Source organism: Lucilia cuprina, chromosome 6 (genome assembly GCF_022045245.1).
Source record: "Lucilia cuprina isolate Lc7/37 chromosome 6, ASM2204524v1, whole genome shotgun sequence".
Lineage (NCBI taxonomy): Eukaryota > Metazoa > Arthropoda > Insecta > Diptera > Calliphoridae > Lucilia > Lucilia cuprina.
Genome location: NC_060954.1, coordinates 6,863,289 through 6,886,414, shown reverse-complemented (window position 1 = coordinate 6,886,414; position 23,126 = coordinate 6,863,289). Strand labels below are relative to the sequence as shown.

At 29.2% G+C, this 23,126-nt stretch overlaps 1 protein-coding gene across 1 annotated transcript; it reads right to left on the bottom strand.

The window, feature by feature from the left end:
* Nucleotides 1-243: 243 nt before the first annotated feature.
* Nucleotides 244-18,270, bottom strand: LOC111683638 (protein patched). The gene is made up of 6 exons (XM_023445734.2): nt 17,846-18,270; nt 4,373-4,926; nt 2,354-4,298; nt 2,077-2,284; nt 1,728-1,999; nt 244-1,634 (listed from the first exon to the last, which is right to left on the bottom strand). Exons 1-6 carry the CDS (start codon nt 17,981-17,983, stop codon nt 618-620), a joined length of 4,134 nt encoding a protein of 1,377 aa, XP_023301502.2. The 5' UTR covers nt 17,984-18,270; the 3' UTR covers nt 244-617.
* Between the last annotated feature and the right edge of the window lie 4,856 nt (nt 18,271-23,126).

The window sequence follows — 23,126 nt, the reverse complement described above, 5'->3', positions numbered from 1 at the left end:
GAAAATAAAAGTTAACTGTTTTTAAAACGTTGCCAATTTTACTTTATTAATAAATTTACGCGTTTTTTTCATATAATTTAACATGGCAACTTTGTTTATATTGACAGCTGAAAAAAAGGATAACGGTATTGTCATTGCGGTTTTAATGGCAACTTTATTTACTTTCTCTAAATACAAAAAAAGCACGTAAAAGAAAACTTTAAAAATTAAGTATTTTTTTAATAATTTACTAAAAAACTTATGTTTTTAAATAAAAAAATATTTTTTAAAAGAGTTTTATTGTCCACAACTAAATCAGTCTCTTCTTTAAACAAAATGCTAAAAATGCTTTTATTTCTTTGAAAAATTATTGAAAATTTGTGATAATTAAAAAAAATTACAAAGTAATAAAGTATTTTGTTTAGTTTTTTTGTTTGTGGTTGTGTTTGTGTTACTTGGTTACTATTTTGGCTTAAAATTCAGGTCTATATTAACTATAATCTTATGTTTTTTTCTTAAACTTTTTGTTTTCTATTAATAAACTAAATATATGTATATGTATGTACATAATCCTTAAGTAAATTTAATAAATAATTTAAAATTATCTAAACATCCTTACATACACTGCGGGCTCATTGCTATGATGTGAAATTATAACTTCTAACCGCCCGACCCGGTGTTACCAATTCTACTTTAATATTGGCAGTGGCCGTTACTTTAGTAGTATTCGTGTCTGAATGATGCGTTTCGACCGTAACTTCCGGTTGTACAACAATACTTTGTAATTCGGGTGGAAAGTTATTCATATTTTTGCCTTCACTGCCAGCGTCACGGGATGGTGGGGGTGGATGTTGTGCTGTATTATTTAGATTACCTTGTGAAGCAGGTTGTGTGCCCATGTGGTAGGGATGATGATATTGTGGTGGTGGTGGCGGATGTGTGGCATACATGGGATTGTAGTGGGGATGATGATGATGTTGTTGTTGATGGTTATGCAGATGATGTGTTTGTGCTGTAGTTGGCGGTGGTGGTTGTGGTTGTTGTTGCTGCTGCATATTCGGTGGTGGTGGATGATGATGATAATTCATATTATTGGCATAATTAATATTATTGCCATAATGATGACCAGCATTGATACCATTTCCTATACCAGCTGTCATTTTGCTACCCCAATCATTATTCATTTGTATCGATGAATTCGAAGACTTCCACGATGGTGGCTCTTCTGTTATGGTTGTCAGTGAGGGATCATTGATGTTAACATCTTTATGATGATAATGCTGTTTCTGACAATTACGTGACGACGATCTTGATGAACCATGTACAATGACAGTCTTATTGGCTCTTTTACTGCTACGTGACATTTGTGGTGATGGCGTGGAGATACGATCAGGATGTTCAAGTGGCACTAGTTCTGCCTCAGGTCCCATAATACTTAATATTATGGGAAATACCACGAGGCTATTGAAAGCACCAACACACAGTACTACCAAAAGCAGCCAAAAGAAATGTCTGATGACAAATTCAAAGGGTGAAGTAGATAACATGAATACAGCTAGAGTGGAGGTAAGGATGCCATGAGTTAGTGGTCCCAAAGAAACTTGAAGGGAGAGTAGTACGCGACGTTCTCGATTGCCCACAGATGTCATAAAACCCTGAAATAGAAAAGTTAAATTGTAGTATAAACTAGACCACAGACTAGACTAATTACTAGTTTTTAGTTTACAATTTTGCATTATCTAACTTACCAATGAAATATGCACCGTAAAACACACAATCATGCCCACACTTAAGATCAAAATAACAGCCGGCAAGGCGGACAATTTAATGCCCAATAAAGTCATGGCGCCAAAGACCTGAGTCAAAGAAGCCAACACACTGAAAACCACTAAAATGGCAGCCCAAACGGACAGCAATAAAATAGAGACTAAAACAAAAGCGGCCACTATACAACAGCATAAAATCAAAGATAAAGAAGAGCGTAAAGTCATATACTGCTCCCAGAATATAAAAGGAATGCCTGTTAAAGAAATAAGCAAAATAAAATGTAAAAATTATTAAATAGCTTAAAGATTTTGAAAAAAAGCTAATAATTACCTGAAGGATAATTGGGTAGACCCCGCGATTCAAAGCGTACACTTAAATCTCTTATGTGACTGATTAGCGATTTAATTTCCGAGGTGTCGGTGAGGCCATGCAGATAAAACGGCAGCTGAGCATAGACCAAAGGCAATGATTTGGGTATTTTCAAATCATATTCGGTGGGTACATGATAATACTGTCTAGGTTCAGGATGTAATTTACCCTAAAAAAAGAACAAAAGAAAATTATAATATAATTGTTTATTTTACACAAAAAAAAACGAACTACAAACCTGAGAAGCACCATAAGCAAAAACATCATTGGTAGCCCAGGCTGAGAGATAATTGTAAAAAGCTCTGGGATTAATAATGCCCTCATTGTCAACCAGGCGATGTTGCAGCACCAGTTTCTTATCCACAGGATTGTCCACATAACCTGTCTGCACCAACAGCTTATAAGCCAAGATGGCATCACTAGAAGCATTGGCATGCCAACCCTCTTGATTAATACGACCATCTTTAAATTCACGATCGAAGATTCTCTGCAGATTTCTAAGCCAATCACGGAATAGAGATAACCAAAAGTCCGGCAGGCCACCATTGTCATTCTTAATTACATGCGGCACGCGAACAAAAGCCTCATGATATTCATGCAACAAACGTTGATTGTTGGGATATTCAAAATTACCCTGTGTCACGGCATACATGCTGTAGAAACCAAACATCGATGTTTGGGCATTAAGAAACTTATATTCATTCGTTTCTTTCGGCACCAAATCAATCAAATCCAAACCATCCTGCAGTTTAGTGGAACAATATAAACTAAAAATAACCGTGCCCACAAAAGACATGACTACAAGGAACTTAACCCAACTCTTCATTAGGAATGGTGTATAATATTTAACGGCAAATTTACTAAAAGTAAAGGCGGGTAAACGTTTTTCACTGTGACATGTGAGTAAAGCCTCTTCTTGCGGTGGTAGCACTGGATTGTTGATGGCAGATGTTCGGGTATTATTGCTGGTTTTGGGTAAGACGGTGGTGTTGCGTGAACGATTGTTGCTTCTTGTGGCATTATTGTTTAGCAGTGTTAGTTGGTTTACAGGTTTCTCCTTCCAAATGGGAAAACAACAACAGAAAATATCAGCTCTTCCGGCAGTACGTCTTCTTAAATCCAAAGAAATCATAGCGGGAAATACTACTAAAGCCGCAGCCAAGTTAAAGCACATAACTATGGCTGCTTGTAGACAGAATACCTTTAAGGCAGGCACAGGTATAAAAACTGCTGCAAAAAAGGCGCCTGTGGTTGTACAGGCACTAAATAATATGCTAGGACCCACTTTTTTCAATATAAACTTGGTCTGCTCTTTGCGATTGCTTTCTGCATAGGCGGCGGTTAGCATAAAGATATGATCCACTCCTAAACCTAAAGCCAAAAAGGGTACCACTTGAGTACTGGCAGCATTGAAGACAATACCCAAAATGGCGCATAAACCCAAGCCAGCGGCTGTAGAAAAGCCTATTAATAACACCCCAGCCACGCCCACACTCGATTGTCCCTTGACCGGATCACGCCATCTTAGCAGGGTGCAAAAGGCATATATAACCGTGGCAATAACACCAATCACTATACTCAAAGGCTTGGGATTAGAGAACTTTTCCAATATGTCATCCAAAGTGGCGGAGGAAAACACATAAACATCATAGTTTTTAGCTAAACGAGAATTTTTCATAATGTTTTCCACTTCGCGCGAGAAATTCTTTTGCCAGGCATTTAATACCTCGGCCGCCTTTTCAGGGCTCCAGCCTATATGATGCACCTTATAGTTTTCATTCCATAAATCATACATTTCCTTCTCGGTCATCAGTTGTACTACGGTTTGCAAACCTTTTGCCTTACGCAAATGGCTGGTACGATTACGTTGTACACCACCCACTATTAACTCCTCTGGCCAATGCATATATTTAGCTGCAAAACCATAACAACCACCAGTTAAAATGGCACCCACATCTAAGGGATGATCACTATTTTTATTGGGGGCTGTGTCGGGACATTGTGGATCTTTGGGATTTAAACAGGGTTTTTCGGTATAGCCGGAGGTAATGGCAGCCCTTTTCATATACTGTTCTACGGTATCAAAATCAAAAGAGATTTTTTGATCACTCATTTGTTTTTTCATAGTTTGCATAAGACTAGAGGGATTTAAGGAACTCCAGGTGATGCGTTTATCCATGCCGCTGTAAAGTAAACAGAAATAAAAAGAAAAATTTATAAGTACAGGCTTATCCAAAACGTTTTCTTTAATACTTACGGTATTTGTACGGGAAACTCTGGACCCAATAGCTGGCTACCCTCCCAAAAACAATCGAGAGGCGTGATAATCGAACAGGGTATTAAATGCTTAAAGATTTGCTCTATAAAATAAGGACCCTCAAAACTGGGCGTGGTGGGTGAGTTACACATATCCCTCAGACTCCAGTCCGTATCGAACATGTGTATTTTAACCGCACTGGCCTTTTTCAACACTTCCAGATGTGTGAGTAAAGCTTGCGGATGTAAAACGCTGGCATTAGGATCTTGAGCCGTTTGTATTAGCAGCTGGTGTGTAGAACTTTCCGCCTCTCCAATGGTTTTTTGCGTATAGGCCAATTCGGATTCGAGTCGACCACCCTCTTGTATCCACAGCTGATGGACTTTGGAGTGTATTTGGGCGGATTTGAGGCCAACGCAGAATGTACTTAATACTAGAATGGCTATAAATAACACTTTGCCGGCATGTTTTTGTACTGTACTACCTAAGGATTCGAGGTGGGATTGAAATACTGAACGCAAATAGATGGCAGTGCGATTGCCACGGGCTTTGCCCTGGAAAAAAAGAGAAAAAATTTTTGGTAAATATCATGATATAACATAAATGTTATTGTAAATTTCTAATATTGGCAACCCGGTTTATTAATCGAGCTTAAATTAAAGTAAACAACACTGTTTTTTTGTAAAAGAACAAGAGAGAACGAATAACTGTTACAATTAGTGCTGCCAGATGAAATATTTAAGAATGCTTGAAACGTTGTTTAATTTTTAGAAAAAGACTGATAATTTTTCTATATTTAACGGCATAATAGAAAGAAATATATTTAATGATTGCTTTAATTAACCCTTAAGTTAATGTTGTATTTCCGCTATAAAGTTTTTTTCAATACTTTTTAAATTTAAATAGATTTTCTTAAAATTTTATGGTTTAAATTTATATTTTATTTAAAAACAATAAAAACCTATAAACGACTAATTTTAAAACCTTAAAAAGGTAAATTATTTAGAAAAATTCCCAAATTTCCGTAAACTATAAAAAAAACCTTAAAGAAAACATAAAAATGTTTGATAATTTTAAGATAAAGATAATTTATGAAAATTTTACAAAAAGGCGTGTCTAAAATTTTTGTTTTTAAATTAAGACATAAAAAAAGATAAAATTCTTAAGAAAAATCTTGGTTTTTTCCTAAATATTTAAGTCATTAGACGAAAAATTTTGCACAAAAACCAAAATATGTCTTTACGACAAACGACGCCTTACTAAACTTGTCAATAACTAAAAAAAATGTCATGCTGTTTTTGTGAAATCTTAATTTTTTTCCTTGTAACTTCCCGAAAAAACACAATCCTTAAATACACTTAAGCCGTTGTCTGTGTGTGTACGTTTTACTCAAGTAGAATATATTAAGACATCATTGTAAAATACACATCAGTAAATTTTAAAGGCCTGTTAACACTTTTATGGCTCAAGCAACAGGCGTTCCTTTTAAGATTTTTTTTGGTACGTAATATAGTTGTTGTTACGTTTCAATTTCAATGGAATTTTATCTAAATCTTTGATGACATGTTTGTCTATACATATAACATACAAATGTTTCTTTTTGTTGTTGTTGCCTGTTGTCTAAACTATTGATAAATTGCTAATGTTTATTGTTGTAGTTGTTTTAATCCTCCTAACGATCTCCTGGGGTTTTAGTTAAAGATTTTTGAAAAAACATAAAATGTGTGTAAATGCAATACTCTAGAGTAAAAACATGTCATTCAAACATGATTTATTACTCTAGGGTGTTACAATTTTCAAACTAACAGGAGTGTATAATAAAAACTACTTAGTTTATTAGAAAATTTAACAAAATTCTTAAGAAATTTGTTAATTTCACAAAAAATTTGCTTTAACTAAAAAATTTGTAGCAAAACTAAGGTCTTAACTATTTATTTAAGGGTATGGCAACTTTACAATTTCCTCTTTATTTAATTGAACGCTTAACAACACTGTTTTTGTCCTTCTTTAAGAAATAACGATATTTTTTATTTTATTGTTTTCCTAACACTTAACAACACTTTTAAATGTCAGAAAATGTAATAAAATTAAAACTGTGTAAAAATTCACATAAATTTTTGTGTTTTTTTTTAAGAAAAACATACTTTTTAAACTAAAAGTAAACTTAATGTTAAATTAAAACTAGTTTTTTTAAGTGTTGTTGCTTAGTTAATTTATTTCTGCTTTTTAAACATAATTAATCATTTTTATTTCTTTTATGTGTTGTGTTAAAGTTTAAACAAACATAAGCATTTTAAATGAAAGTTTTTTTTTTGTGTTTTCATTAAAACCTAACAACTTAATTTAGAGAAACAACTAAAACATTATAATTTAACAACTACAACAAAAAAAAACATAAAACATGGTGGTCGTTGTTTTTTTAAACCTAAAAAATTTATGATTTAAAAATAAAACTATAAAAAGAATTTTTAAAATATTTAACATAAAATTTTAATTTATCAATATAAAAAACACATAAATAAAAAAGTTTAACATTAAAAGATATACATAAAAAGACCACCCATTATAGATTAAAAAAAGTTTTTCAAAATATTTTTATAATTTTTTTTTTTTTTTGTGTTAAAAGAAAATTTTATTTAAAAACAACATTTAACATTAGCTGTCAAACTAATTGAACTACAAAAATAAACATATAAATTTTTTAACCCACAAAAATTATATACATATATATTTACATTATATACAAAATCCCCATTTTTCCAAAATAAATTGTGGAATGATTGACATTTGTTAATTTTATTTAATCAATAATTAAACAAAACAAAAACACCAAGTAAAATGAAATAAAAAGAAAAAAGGGCATAGAGAATATAAAAAAAACAAAAATTTAAAAAAGAAAAGATTTTTGTTAATGATACAACACACACAATCATTAAAATTTTGAAAAAAATGGGGGAAGACAACATGATTTTTCAAAAGTAGAAAATACTCACATATGAAACCATTAATAAGAAATCTTAAAAAACGGTTATTCATTTTATATGTGTATGAAAATCTTTATTCACGCTAAGACCACCCAGTTAATATGATTGTGTCAAATTTCCATTTTGTTTAATAAATGAAATACTATAAAAGAGTTTTTTTTTTAAGAAATCTCCCAAAAATTTGTTTCTTATAAATTCATTATATAGAGAAAACTAGGTATGGGAAATTTTTGAACTATAGTCTATATTCTGTACTATAGTGTAGTATATAATCTGCACTATAGTTTGGCTTATAGTCAGGACTATAATCTAATCTACAGTCAGGACTATAGTTTAGATTACGGTCTAGTCTATTGTGTAAACTATAGTGTGATCTATAGTCTGGACTATAGTGGTCTATAGTATCTAAACTGGTATATAGTCTAGTATGTAAACTTCTCTGAACTATAGCCTAGACTCTAGTCTAAACTATAGCCTAAACTATGTTCTATTCTTGTCTATAGTTTAATAAAGAGATCAGATAACATTAGACTATATAGTACATTGACTAATATACTACAAATATTGATTAGTTTACTGAATGAAAATGTCGGTTTAAAATGTTTTAGTTCCGCATTCATCTAAATTTTGCAAAAATATACAATCTGACACCAAATAGTAGTTTTAAATTCGATTTTGTCAAAATTTCAAAATTCCACTTGCCATCCCTGACAGATAGTGTTGAGACAAACAGATTACCATCTCTACACTATAATACCGTTAATTAGTGAAAACATCAACAAAATAAAAAAAATGCAGCGATGAAAATCTAAAAACAATAAAAAAATAACAACAAAAATATGTATATTAAAACAAAACTAAATTAACCTCCCAAGTTGCAAGAGTTTCACACAAAAATTTTAGTTCTTATCATTTGTTTTTTTTTTTTTTGTGAGAGAATAAAGTAACAGCTGCTACTTTTATTACACAGATACAAACATACAGTTTCTCTACAACAACAAGAGAAATAAAAACTGTTATAGTTTTTGTTATTGTTCTTAAGGTTGATACATAATATAAACAACAACAAAAAAGCAGCATATACATAATTTTTGTTTGAGGGTCAACATGTTGCTAAAAAGAACAACAACAAAAAACATGTCCTTATTTGAAAGAAGAAAAAAACAAGTAGCAGAACATTTAAAAAATCAGAAAAAAAGCTATGTTCTCAGCAAAATTAAAAAAAGAAACCTCAAAAAACATGTTTATTTAAAAAAAGGGTTAAATTAAAATGTTAAGTTTCTTTTTCAAGTACATGTTATTAAAAACATTACAAAAGTTTGCATTTTGTATAAAATTATATTTTCAATAAACCAGATTTTTTCTTTTATGAGTATAACGGTTTTTTTGTAAACTTTAAAAGTTTATTTTGTTGTTGTTGCCTTTTTCAAAACGTGTGCCATGACGTGCGCTTTTAAAGTCGTTTTTTCAATGAAATTATAGTTTTGTAGTTTTTTTTTTGAAAAAATGTATTTTTTAAGCCAGTTTTTTTAGCATTAAGATGTTATTGTAGTCAACAACAACCCGCATTTTTGGTTTTCTTTTAATTTTTTATGGCTTAAACATTTGTAACTAAGACCAGGCCTAAAAAAACACTACGAAAATTGATGTCGACCACCTTTTTGAGGCGGCAGTCAAAAAGCCAATGTATTTTGTAGCTGGTAGAGTGAGGATGATGGTGATGTTACTACTTCAATGAATCACTGTTGAGTTTCATTTAGCCATAAAACGGCTTTTAGAGAAAGATGTTGAAAAGCGTTTAAAAGTATTAAAATTTCAATGGTTTCAATAGGAAATATTATAAAACTTTTAAAATTTTACATTTTTCATAGAATATTTTCCAATATTCTTTCATTTTGCCATGTCTTTACTCTTTTCTCTCTATTTCTACACGTTTTTATGCTTACGCTTAAAAAACTGGTATGGCAACACATTATTATGCTTACGCTTAAAAAAACTGCTTTGGCAACACGTTATTATGCTTACGCTTTAAAAAACTGCTATGGTAACCTTATTTTAACAACTCTGTTAATGGCATTGTAATTTTCTAACTCTTTTGCTTTTCTTATTTACCATAATTGTTGCTAAACATGTCTGTTTTGCCATTGTCATTATACATGTAGTTTTAATTCCCATTTGCTTAGTTGTTTAAAATGAATGTTGCTAAACATGTTTACTTATAGAAAATGTTGCTTAACTGCAAAAAAAAACTCTGCTGGCAAACTTATCTTCACCTCCCTGTTAATGTCATTTTAGTTTTTACTCTCTTTTGCTTTTGTGCTTTAAAAAAAGTGCTGCCATACCTGTTTACTCGAGAAAAACTTTTATTTTCTTAATTTTTAAACATTTCAATTAAAATTTAATAAAAAATTAAACAAATTTTTTATATATCTTTTGTAACGCCGTTAAATTAAGCAACAAATGACGGCTTTATTTGAGTCTAACTTTAATTTAATGCTTTCAATTTAAAGTTAGTTTTTAAAGTATAATGATCTTGCTATTGTTTTCTTTTTTACTTTATTTATGTTTATTATTAAGATCTAAACCCTACAGCTGTCTGTGTTTTTTCAAGACCAAATTGTAACGTCTGTCCAAGCATCTGTCTGTCCTGGTAAATGTCTTACTTAAAAACAATAAACAGGTAAAACATTTACTTGGATATACTATTATAAACAGGTAACCTTATTTAGTGTATGTATTTGTTACGTTTTGCCTGAATGGTTCACCAGCGAGTGGTTGGCTGACTGACTGTGAGTCCAAATGTTTTTTTTTTTTTGTATAAAAGATTTTCATGAATTTCACAGAATGTGTTATTATTACTTTTTTTGTTGTTTATAAGTATATTTGCTGTTGTTGTTTCTTTCCGGTATACATTCTATATATAAATGTGTTTTTGTTGTTGTGGCCTTTTAAGATTTTTCGTAATTTTATGTTTTTCGGTCCAAAACTATAAAAGCAACAAAAATATAATAATAACGCTGAGTGTGGTCGCTTTGTGTTTTTTCATTTCAAATTTTAATGTCTTCATTATATGGTTTTTTAAGAGAAATTAACAAAAAAAATTTATATATAAAAATGATTACTTTATTATTAAAGCCGGTATCTTTCAAAAAAAAACTTAGTAGAAATGTTTATTTAGGTTGCTTGCGAAAAAATCTAACTAAAACCGGATATACTTGTAGGCGTGTTTCTTTATTTTGAAAAATTCTCGGAAGTGGTTAACAACAAAAAATAAAGGTTTTTTATTTAAAAGAAGATTTTCTTTCAAGTATGCGGGTCTTTTTTTGTGAAAAGATAACAACGTTTATTTAAATTTATAAAGGGGGATTAAATTAATGGAAAGAAACGTTTTCATATAAGGGTGTGTATAACAATCTGTACGCTTTCTTTTGATCTTTTGCTAGAAATTTGAAATGCGTAGAAATAAAGAAAAAAACACATAATAACTACTCCTCCCTAAAAATGTTTTAAATGTGTCGTCTAAATACAGCGACAGACAGACACAGATCCAGCACTTGACAAATTAACATTAAAAACAACATACAACACATAAACTAACCCAGCAAACAATTAAAAATCATTTAAACTTTCATGTTTACAGCGCTGCTTTAAATTCCTCTATTTCTTGTTATAACATTACTTTACACAATCTGGCAACATTACGCTAACGTCAATGTTGTTTTTTTTCTCTCTTTTGAAGTGTTGCTAAATGTTTTATAAACAAACTTGTTTATTTTTGATTATTTAGCTATTAAAATACCATCTGGCAACTTTAAGCTCTGTTTATACAATGATTGTTTACACTCTTGCTTATTTTGGCAACATTTATGTTGCTAAACATATTTATTTATCCGAATCAAATCAAAAAGACAAATTTTAAAGAAGAAAAAAAGTTTAAATTAAAAATTTAAAAACAAATTTAGAGAAATGTCAAAATTTTTGTAACAATTTCATATAACACACCCACAATGTTTGCAACATTTAATTTTTTAACCTCAATTCCCCTTAAAAAAATAAGATTTCTAAATAAAAAAAACCTAAAAAATAAAAGTCATTTTATGTTTGAAACGAAGAAAAAATGTTAAAAAAATGACAAGCAAAAAATACTGAATCAACCCAGCAAGGCGCAACAATGTAAACAACTTTATTATTATTAAAACTTCAGCTACTGTTTTTCAAAAAAGAAAAAAAAAAGTTGTATAAAAGTACTTTTGGTCATGTCTAGCTGAGACTCACGTACTACTTGTAGTTTGACCGCAAAAAACAGACAACAACAACAAAAAACTGTTTACTTGTTGTTGTTGTGTTTACGTTTGACTATACCTCCTCATCCATTAACCATATCCATGGCAAGACAGACAGACAGATATGTTTGTAGTATGTTCCAATGGATGCTTAAAAAGACACATGCTTTTTTCGTTTGCTTTATACTTTAATATAAACAAAAATTCAGTTGAATTTTTTGCATTAGTTTGCTAAATATATTTAAAAATATGCAATTGTTTTTTTTTCAAAACAAACGTCATTTTGACAGAATGTTGTAGTAAATGATATAAACAATTTTTTCTTTGGTGTATTTTCTTTGAGTTTTTAGAGATTTCTTATCTGCTATGAACTTGTTTGCAGAGTGTAAGGGAGTAAATTTTACTTTTTTTTGCAAAGGTTATTCAATAAATTATGTTTTTTGACATTTTTTTACACAATTTCCTTTTCATTGACATATAATATGTTTAACTGATATGTTGTAACTCTGTTAACATTATCTTTCTATATCTTGCTTTAAATCACAACATTTACATATGTATGTTGATTTTGTTTTTGATTTACTTCTTAAAAACAACTGGCAACTTTGTTTATACATCACTGTCGTTTTTTCATTTTGTTTTTCTCTCTTTTTAATTTGTTGTTAAACATTTTTGTTGCTATACAGTTATTTTTTGTTGTTTACTTCTAAACTGGCAACATCACTATGACATTACAACTTTGTTTACTCTTTTGCTTTGTTGCTTCATTTCAAGTGTTGCCAAAGTTAGCGGCGGTCAGCCTCCGCCGATTTGAACCGCCTCGACTTGTATTTCTGTGCCAAACATGTTTACATTCGAAAAGTGTTGCCAATGTAAATGAGGAAACTTGCAATTAATATTAGTTATTTTATATAATTCTCTAGTGAAAAACAACAATTTTAGTTAAAATCGTAAGAGAAGTCTTAAAGAAATGTCTTAAAACTAAAGAGTATTTTTATGCTCCTTTTATTTTCATACATATGTGGAATATTTTGAATATGTTGATTTTTTTTTTTGCTGTTATTGCTTTTTTTATATCAGGCACCATGGGTGGTCACTGTCGCCACTATACCGGCTGCCACACACAACACAGCACAGAATTTGTATTATAAACAGACATACACAACTAAATTTTAAGCGAGTCAGGCGGCAGCCACACAGTAATATTAACATGTGAATGTACATACATAAATACATACATACATACACTGACGTTATTGTAAACACATTTTTTTAGCACAGAATTTCAGCAAAATGTAGAATAAAGTAAAACAAAAAAAAACATTCAAACTGCCAAAAGTATTTTTCATTTTTCATACATGCGAGAAAAAAACGTAATGTTTGTTTTGTATGCATTTGTTTTAAGAATGAATAAGAGAGAGAGAGCGTATAAGGGAGAGCTTATTTCATTTAACCGCTATTTATATGCATGTTGACAACACACATTGTTAAACACATGTTTATTTTGCTATTGAGAAGTTTAAGTAATAGTTTTTTCTGAAATTAATAACAATAAATAAAGAATATTTTCTTTTTTTTAAAGCATATTTATTTAAATGTTTATTAATTTGTTTCCGGTTGTGTGTTTTAAAAGAGTTTTGATTGTGGTTTATTATCGTTAAAGATAAAAAGATATAGTAAAGAGTTTCAATGTTTTTCTTCAAGTTATTTAGTAGGTAACTTTAGTAACTCAAAAGGGAGAAAGAAAGAATAGTTTACAAAGTTCTCTACTTTTTTTATGAGTTGAACAGTCAAAACGAAGTTTTGCATTTTACTTAGTAATGACTTTGTCAGCATATTATTTGTCCTTAAGCAAAAACCAAGTCAGGCCTAATATATATCACTAGAAAGCAAATAGTGTTACAATTCTATTGAAATAAAAATATTTAAAAAATTCCTAAATTTTTAGGAAACATTTTAATAAAATAAATTTAAAATTAGCTTGATTTAACTAAAACAGTTTTTATGTTGTTATACCTATGCAATTAGTCATAAACATACATATGTCAATGAAAAGGAGATAATGTCTTCTATTAACAAAAAAAAAAAGAAAATTCTCTTGAATTAGAAAACTTCTACTTAAAAACAAAACAATGTGTTCTTCATTTCATAACAGTGCTGTCAGCTGCTGCGCTTTTCTAATTTATGTTGCTCAACATTTCAACAACATGTTTAGTTCATGTGTGTGTGTTTGTGTGTAACTAAAGCTCCAAGGTTTTTAAAGGTTTATTGTTATTTTTGTTATTATTCTTACCCCCCTCCCAAAAAAACCTTAATAATGTTATTTGTTATTGTGGTTGTTGTTGTTGCACAGCTTAAGGGTATCGTAACTGAGATCCTCAGTTTGTTTTCTCATTTTTTTTTTGTATAAATTTTATTTTAAACATCATTATGATGGTAATTTTTTTGTTGTTCGTCTTAATGGCAGTTATTGTTGTTGCTGTAGTGTAGTTAAGATGCTTTGAATGGGGCTATATAACAAACAGCAACAACTACAAACAACAATACAATTCCATAGTCTGCTTTTGTAAAATATATGTATATCTTGTCTGTTTGCCCGATCGACCGAACGAACGAACGAGCGACTGTCTGTCTATCTGTCTTACTGGCCCCGCTGTGTGTGTTCGTTTAGCGTTTTAATGTCTTCATTATTTTGGATTTACGTTTATGTGTTTTTTTTTACATTTTATTTCATCTTTCCTTTCTCTGCTGTTGGTTGTTGTTGTTGCTGCTGTGGTGTGTTCTTTTCACGTAAAAATACTTGTAACAAAACAGCATTGGAAAGAAGAAAAAAAAAACAAACAACAACAATGACGAAAATAAGAGCCCACGATCATCAACATCAACAGTGAATTGAGTTGTTTGTTGTGTTTGGTGGTAGGTAGGTACGCGAGTCATAGTAAATGTGGCAGTAAAATAAAAGTTTTAGGTGGAGGCGATGTGCAAATATACACTCATAAAGAAAAATTGGTTAAATATACAAATATTTTTCATTTTTTTAACATATTTATATAGATTTTTTAATTTTGTTTAAAATCTAAACAAATTTTAAAATCTATTTATTTAAATTAAAAAAGTATCATCTTTTAAGTTGTTTAGACAATTAATTGATGTTTTAATTGTTAAACTTAGTTTTCTCTGCTAAAAAAGTCGCTTATAAACAAGTAAAGCCTTGGTGGCAACACTTTTTACTAAAAGGTAAACAAACACAAACAAATACACAAACCTTAATAAACCTAATGTAAATAGTAATCTGGCAACTTGTTTTTGTTGAAATGTAAACAAAAACACACAAAAACCTTAAGAAAACAAATGAACAAAAATGCTTTAGAAAATTGTTAAATATGTTATAAAATGTTTAATTTTTTGTAAAAATTAACTAAATATCGTAAGTAGTTAATAAATTAAATATTTAATTTATAATTTACAATAGTTTTTTTTCCAAACGTTTCTTGACATAAACAAATCCTTAACAGAGCTGGCAGTGTAAGTGCAAATATAAACTTTTAAAGATGATAAAATTTTTAGTAATGTTTTGTAAAAACAATTTAAAAACATTGTTTATTTATTATAAGTTGTTTTCTGAACAAATATCAGTTAACAGCTGATCAAAAAAATATATTTTGCTAAAATTTTTTGAGTTTATGATAAAAATTGCAGGAAATTGAATGACTTGTAATTGTTACTAGGGTTCTATAAATCGACTTTCGAATAATCGAACAATCGACTTTTTGTCGAAAAAAGTCGAAAAGTCGACATTGTAAATAAAAGTCGAAAAGTCGGAAAGTCGAAAAGTTGGAAAGAGTCGAAAAAAGTCGGAAAGTCGAAAAAAGTCGGAAGTCGAAAAATTCGGAAAAAGTCGAAAATAGTTGGAAAAAGTTGAAAAAACTCAAAAAATTGCAACAAATAGAAAAAGATATAAATACAATTTTTTTATTAATAATAATAATAAATAATAATATAATGTTAAATGGCAACATTATAAATTTACGCTTCTGGCAACTTTATAAATTTTTAACTCTGGTCGGAAAAAGTCGAAAATAGTAGAAAAAAGTCGGAAAGTCGAAAAAAGTCAAAAGTAGTCGAAAAGTCGACTATTTATAAAATATTAAAGTCGAAAAAACGACTTTTAATTAAATGGAAAAAGTCGAAAAGTTGACATTTCGTTTCAACTATAGAACCCTAATTGTTATATTTTTCATGAGTGTATAGCAATGAACTCGAATGTTCCTTTTGGATGTTTCTACCAGCTTGGAGGCGAGTAACGTTTATAGTTTTTAACTTTATACAGCAGCTCTAAAATTTTTTTCTGTTTTTGTTTTTCTTCTTATTTTTTTTTTGGCAAGCGATCAATTGATTGCCATTATGGATTGATCTAAAATACACTTACTATCATTTTTGTGTTTCATTTTGGGGAGTGGGGTCTGTTTTTTTACAAAAACAACAAGCATAATAATGGTTGGGTTATTATACGCCTTTTTTGTTGTTGTTGTTGTTGTTGTGTTTTTGTTGTTTTTAAGCCTTGCATTTTTGTATGCATATTATTGTTGCTGTTTTATGAAACTTGGTTGGTGGCATAAACTTTTGTTATTGTTTTGTGGCTGTTGGTAGTAGTAAATTTGACAGAGGCGCAAAAAAAAACCAAAACAAAAACACAACAGAAACAACAAACGGTTATAAAAAAAAGCTGTCAAACCGCAAACGATTTATTTTAATGACTCAATTAAACGTAAACAAAAAAATTTATAAAAATATATTTTTTTTATAACTTTAAGCTTTTTCTTACATATTTATTGGGTGGTCTCTTTTGTATTTGTTTTTTTTTTCGGATTAATTTAATTAATAGAAAAATCTTATTAGTTATTTGTAGTTTATTTTTATATTTAAATATTTAAAGACGTTTTTTTTGGTGTGTGTTTTTCTTGAAACTTAAGAGATCAATTACAAGTTATTTTTTTGTTAGAATTTCGTCAATTTCTATAAAAAAAACCGTTAGAAGGTTTAGTTTTTGATATAAGAAAATTTATAGGCCTTTAAGTTTTAAATTGGTATATACCAAATAAAAATGGCGGAAAGCAAGCTTGAGCATGCCCTGCAGAAACTATGGGGCACTATTTAGAAAAGATTAGTAAATGATTTTGAACATTTATCTATTCCAACTAAGGAAATTTTTGATAATATTTTTTACAAATATAAAAAGTTCATTGAATTTTTGAAGTTTTTTTATACATTTTATACATTCTTAAAAAGGTAAACATCATAAGCTTTCAACTGATATATAAAATAACTAGATAAACTTTTTCCACTCCTGAAATTATTGACTTTAAATCAGTCACTTTATTATTAAACTTTTTTGCAAACTTTATTCTAAGGATTTTAGAAATATTAACAGATTTATATATATTTGAAAAGTGCACACCATAAGCTTTCTACTGATATATAAAATATATACTTTTACTTCTTTTCTGATAATATAATTGGTCTTTTATTGTATCATATATGATTTGACGGCTTTTTAAGCAAAAATATTTTTCGCCATGTTTGGAAAATGACATATTTCCATCTGGAATGTGACAGATTTCTATTCCGTTTGAAAATGGAATTATAACTTGTAAATAATAGGATAAAAACTTATAGAAATAATAACTTAAAACTATTGTCGATTTCACGTTGAAAATGTACAGGTCTATCACAGAATTCGATTACGATCAAAAGTGGAATTAACTTTCCTAATTTTCTTCTTCAATATAAGAAAATTTTATTTTTTTCGGAAAGAAACCACTTTACATTTTTAATGTGAAATTGACAATAGTTTAAAGTTATTATTTTATTTAAAAGTTATAATTCCATTTTCGATCGGAATGAAATTCTGTGACTGGCCTGGTAAAGTGAAAAAGTGGCAATTTTTCTTTTTTGAAAAAGAATATTAGAAAAGATAATTCAATTTGAAATTTTCATGTTTGAAATTTTCCAAAATTATTTTAAATCTTTAACAGCAGCTGTTATAGATTTTTATAGTTTAACAGGTAAATTTTAACTAAATTTTTACTATTTAGTTAATATATATTTCATAGCTAAAGGTCAAAGTTTAAAAACTTCGATGTTTTTCTTTAAAATTCAATTGAAATAAATTTTTAGCCTTTTTTTTATAAATATGCCAAACTTACCTTATCGATTTGATCGAGTGCTACATGGGCATCCACCCATGAGGTGCGTATATATAAATCTGAAAATAATTTTTCATCGACCACATCTCCATGTGTATCGGGTACACGCGGTAAACTATCCATTGTGGGTACAACCATATTTTTGTGATTAACTCTTAATTAGAATTTCTATTAAAATTTTAAATTCGTTTTTTTTAGCAAATTACTAAAATTTGCTTTATAAACAGTTTTTACTAAAACGCTGCATTGGTTACACACATTTATTTAAGCAGTGCTGCCAAGTTGTTTATGTTTAGATATAAACATTTGTTAAGGCAATGTTGTTGTTGTTGTTGTTTTAATAAAGATGTTTCTTTTTTTTTTTTGTGTTAATGCTGGAAATATGTAAACTTATTTTTTTGTAATTTACTTTTTAAAACTTTTCAAATAAAACACTTTTTACATCATTATTAGAAATTTTGTTAATTTTTTTGTTTTCTTTCAAGGATTTTACTTTTAAAAATATGTTTTTGTCACGTTTTCTTTTAGGTTTATATTTTGTTTTATTTGGCTTTTTAAGTTAAATAAAATTTCTCGTGGTTAGTTAAATAAACTTCTCTCTTTTTTTTGTTTTCTTATAAATTTGTGTATTTATTTTCGAATTTCAGCGTAATCCATTCGTTTAATTTTCAATACTTTTTTATTATTTATATTAAAAATATTTCACTTTATTTTGTTGCTTTGTATAAAAGTTATAAATTTCATTTAAAATATTTGTTTATTTCTTTAAACACTTTATTAATTCTTATAATTTTGGTTATTTCTTTATAAATTCTGGATATATTCTATACATTTTTATCTTTTTCTTTTGTGTTTTGTTTCTTTTTGTATGTGTGTGTGTGAATATAAAAAAATGTTAAATTATAAAAATTTTCTTATTATTTTTAAGCGCTAAAACGTGTTACTCGACCGAAGATCGTTTTCAATCTGATGCAGTTGTCTTTTTAACATTTTGTATAGAGATATTATGATTTTAGTCTCGAAACAACTTCATTAGCAGCGTGCTACTAAACAGACACTATCGCCTCACAATCTCACACACACACACACATTGTATCTATGTATCTCTCAGCTATTTACACTGCATTTTATATTGTTTTGTTTTTAACCCACACAAAAATTCTCTCTATTTTACTAGCTTCCACTCTCTTTACATATTTTAACTCTCCATAACTGTTAGCAAAAGAGTTTTTTCATTATGCGGCCATTTTGATTTTTCCTTTATAACTGTAATGTTAGTTAAGAGTGAAAACTCTCTCGCTCTGTTCTGTCTTTCTATTTGTTTTATATTAAGAGGTTTTTTCCTCCTAAATTTAATGCTTCAAAAAGTCTTAATGTTCGTGGATTTGTGTGTTTTTATGTTGGCCAGTAGTAAATAAAGTCATTACTGGGAATAGCATAGTAATGTTTATAACATTATCACAATTATGTTAATTTTGAGAAGAAACAAATACAGGGCCGGGTGTTCTTGGCAAATGACAAGGGGCCGGAAAGTAAATTTATAACAATTTTATTCAAATTTGAACTAAGAACAGACTTCTCCAGTCTAGTTTTGTCAATAGTGTAGCCTATCTATCTATCTATCTATCTATCTATCTATCTATCTATCTATCTATCTATCTATCTATCTATCTATCTATCTATCTATCTATCTATCAATCTATCCATCTATCTCTCTATCTACATATCTATCTATAGTCTAGTCTACTAATAGTCTATAGTCTAGTCTACTAATAGTCTATAGTCTAGTCTATTCCATAGTCTAGTCTATAGTCTATTCTATAGTCTAGTCTAGTCTGTAGTCTAGTCTGTAGTCTAGTCTATAGTCTAGTCTATAGTCTAGTCTATAGTCTAGTCTATAGTCTAGTCTATAGTCTAGTCTATAGTCTAGTCTATAGTCTAGTCTATAGTCTAGTCTATAGTCTAGTCTATAGTCTAGTCTATAGTCTAGTCTATAGTAGTATAGTCTAGTATAGTCTATAGTCTAGTCTATAGTCTAGTCTATAGTCAAGTCTATAGTCTAGTCCATAATCTAGTCTATAGTCTATTGTCTAGTCTATAGTCTAGTTTATTGTCTAGTCTATAGTCTAGTCTATAGTCGAGTCTATAGTCTAATCTATAATCTAGTCTATTGTCTCGTCCATAGTCTACTCTATTGTCTAGTCTATAGTCTAGTCTATTGTCTAGTCTATAGTCTAGTCTTTTGTCTCGTCTATAGTCTAGTTCATAGTTCAGTCTTTAATCTAGTTTATAGGATAGTATATAGTAAAGTTTATAGTCTAGTTTATAGAATAGTTTACAGTCTAGTATTTATAGTCTTGTCTAAAATTTAGTCTCTAGTCTGGTTTATAATCTAGTCTTGTCTAAGGTCTATTATATAATATTGTCAGTAGTCTAGTATAGACTTCTCTTGTCTAAAGTCTAGTTTATAATGTAGTAAGTAGTGTAGTATATAGTCTAATCTATAGTCTAAATCTAGTCTATAGTCAAGTTTATAGTCTAGTCTATAGACTAGTATACACTCTAGCCTATAATCTAATATATAGTAGTCTAAAGTTTAGTTTATAGTGTAGTCTATAGTCTTGTCTATATTCTATACTATTGCCTAGTCTATATTTTTGTCTATAGTCTTATCAAAAGTCTAGTTTGTAGTTAAGTCTAGAGCCGATGATTTGGTCTATAATTTACATTATAGTCTAATCTGCGGTGTCTAGTCTATAGTTTAGATATTTTATACCTCCACATGATTGCTGGTGATGCCAGACAGTGTTATTGCAAAATTTGCAAAACTTCGTGGCTAAAAACACTTTTTTTATTATTCTTTTAAAATTGAAATTCTAAAAATACATAATTTTAAGAAATAATAACTATTTTATAACTTGAAGTTGTGTTGTTAAAAGTTTATTATAATTTTCAACATAAATTATGATTATGTCTCAAGCTTTCTTTAGAAAGATGCAAAAAAAAAAACAAACCTTTTATAAATAAAACGACAACTTGTGTGGCATCAGCTTTAAGAAAAAAAACTCTACCAACGAAAAAAACAGCTAAAATACAACTTAAAAACAAATGGACAATTTAAGTCAACAAATCCTCCGACATAAGTTACGTTTTTTTGTGCTAAAACATACACACACACACACATACACATTTCTTAGTATGTAATAATAATACAACAAACAAAAATTAAGAAAAAAAGTAAAACAGTCAACTACTTTGCCACACGAAAAAAAAACGGCAACAACAATGTTAACAAATTTGCCAACGTTAAAACGACGCTGGCGCACATACTTTTGAAACACATACTATAACGAGGTTAAACGTTAAAGTTTATATAATTTGTTTATATACTATAATGAGATGAGGGTTTCATTTAAAATTTGTTTGAAGTGTCTAGACTCTAAAAGAGAGAAAGAAAAATATTCAAAAATAAATGGAAACTGTGGCAGCACTATTAAACATCAAATGTTTACTAGGGTTTAAGTGGAAAAAAAGTCAAAAACTCTAAAATAGTCGGAAAAACTCGAAAAAAGTCAAAAAATAGTCGGAAAAAGTAGAAAGAAGTCGAAAATAATCAAAAAGTCGAAAAAATCGAAAAAGTCGAAAAGTCGACTATTTATAAAATACTTATAGTCGAAAAGTCTAAAAGTCGACTTTTATTTAAATGAAAAAAGTCGAAAAGTTTAAAAATCGACTTTTCATAAAATGCAAAAAGTCGAAAAGTTGGAAAATCGACTTTTCATAAAATGCAAAAAGTCGAAAAGTCGACTTTTAACTAAATGAAAAAAGTCGAAAAGTAGACTTTTCGTTTCAACTGTAGAACCCTAGTTTGAAGTGTCTAGACTCTAGAAAGAGAAACATCAAATGTTTACTAATGGAATTGTGTTAAGTGATGTCAACTTTATAGAGATAAATTTAGATAAGAACTAGAAAAATAATGAAATTGCCTTAAAATTGACTTTATTTGAAAGTAAATTTTACTACTAAACTCCTTTAAACATATATATAGGTATTTTGTGAATGGAGTTGGGAGTACCACACAGACGCCAATTCATAAAAAAAACAACCAACAACAAACAAGCAACATGCTATTGTTGTAGTTGTTGTTGGCTAACTTGGTATAACCAATTATGCTTTAAAAGCTTCTCCCTAAAAAAAACATACACACACACACAAAACTCAAATAAAAAATAATAATAAAACATCAATAACAACCATGATGATGATGTTGTTGTTTCTGTTGACGACGATGACTTAGTTGTTGGAAGTCTCCTCCAACTGATGACGCTGTCTTTTGCAATTGCCTAGGTAAAGGTTTTACTGAAACAGAAATGTTATAAGAAAACAACAACAACAAACAGCAACATTTACAGAAATCATTTTGGACCACCCACTTGGTTTAATGTTTCAACTTTAAGGACTTGATTTTATTTTTCGTAGCAATCGATTCATAAGAAAAACAAAATTATAAAAGAAACTTTTACACTTTTAAAACAAATTTATTAGATTGCAACGTATCGGTCAGGCTAATAAAATTGTGGTAATTTTAAAATAAAAACCAATCATATAGATGTATTAAAGGCTTTGGATTGGTCATATAAATACACAGTTTTGTTAAGTCATAGTCAACCGCTTATTTTCCTATCTTTACAACTTATCAATCACAAACTTAAAAATCCAATTCTATTAAAACCAAACGATTCAATTAATTCTAAATTAATCTACTCAAAACAACAAATCTCTTCTAATGCTTCAATCAATCCCAAATTATCCAATTTACCTAAACCATCATATCCTAACTAAACTATTCATTCACCATTCTATTCCTTCTATAGTCCTATCAATTCCAAAGTATCCAATCTATCCCAACTATCCGATCAATCCGTAAACTTACAATCTTTCTAAACGATCGAACCAATCTATCTCAACGATCCAATCTTTGAGGAAACATCCAAAGTATTTCCAAGATTCGATCAATACGAACCAATCAATATCAATGATCTAATCAATTCAATCATAGAATCTAATCTAATCTATCTATCTAAATGCTATTATTCTTATATCTATCCAGATCGTTACAAATCTATTTCAACCATCCTACAATTCATAAACTGTTCCATCAATCCTGTTCCATTGATTCGAGCAACCTGAAACAAACATAAATATGACAGAAATCTATTTGGACTCAACTATCCCTTGCATCCTAATAATTGAATAATCACCAAACTACACAATCTATGCC

Coding starts and splice junctions, on each gene's coding strand:
- LOC111683638 (XM_023445734.2), bottom strand. CDS start 17,983: ATGGTTGTACCCACAATGGATAGTTTACCGCGTGTACCCGATACACAT. Junction 4,927..17,845: donor CACTCGATCAAATCGATAAG/GTAAGTTTGGCA, acceptor CTTTTTTTCCAG/GGCAAAGCCCGTGGCAATCG. Junction 1,635..1,727: donor TTACGGTGCATATTTCATTG/GTAAGTTAGATA, acceptor TTTCTATTTCAG/GGTTTTATGACATCTGTGGG.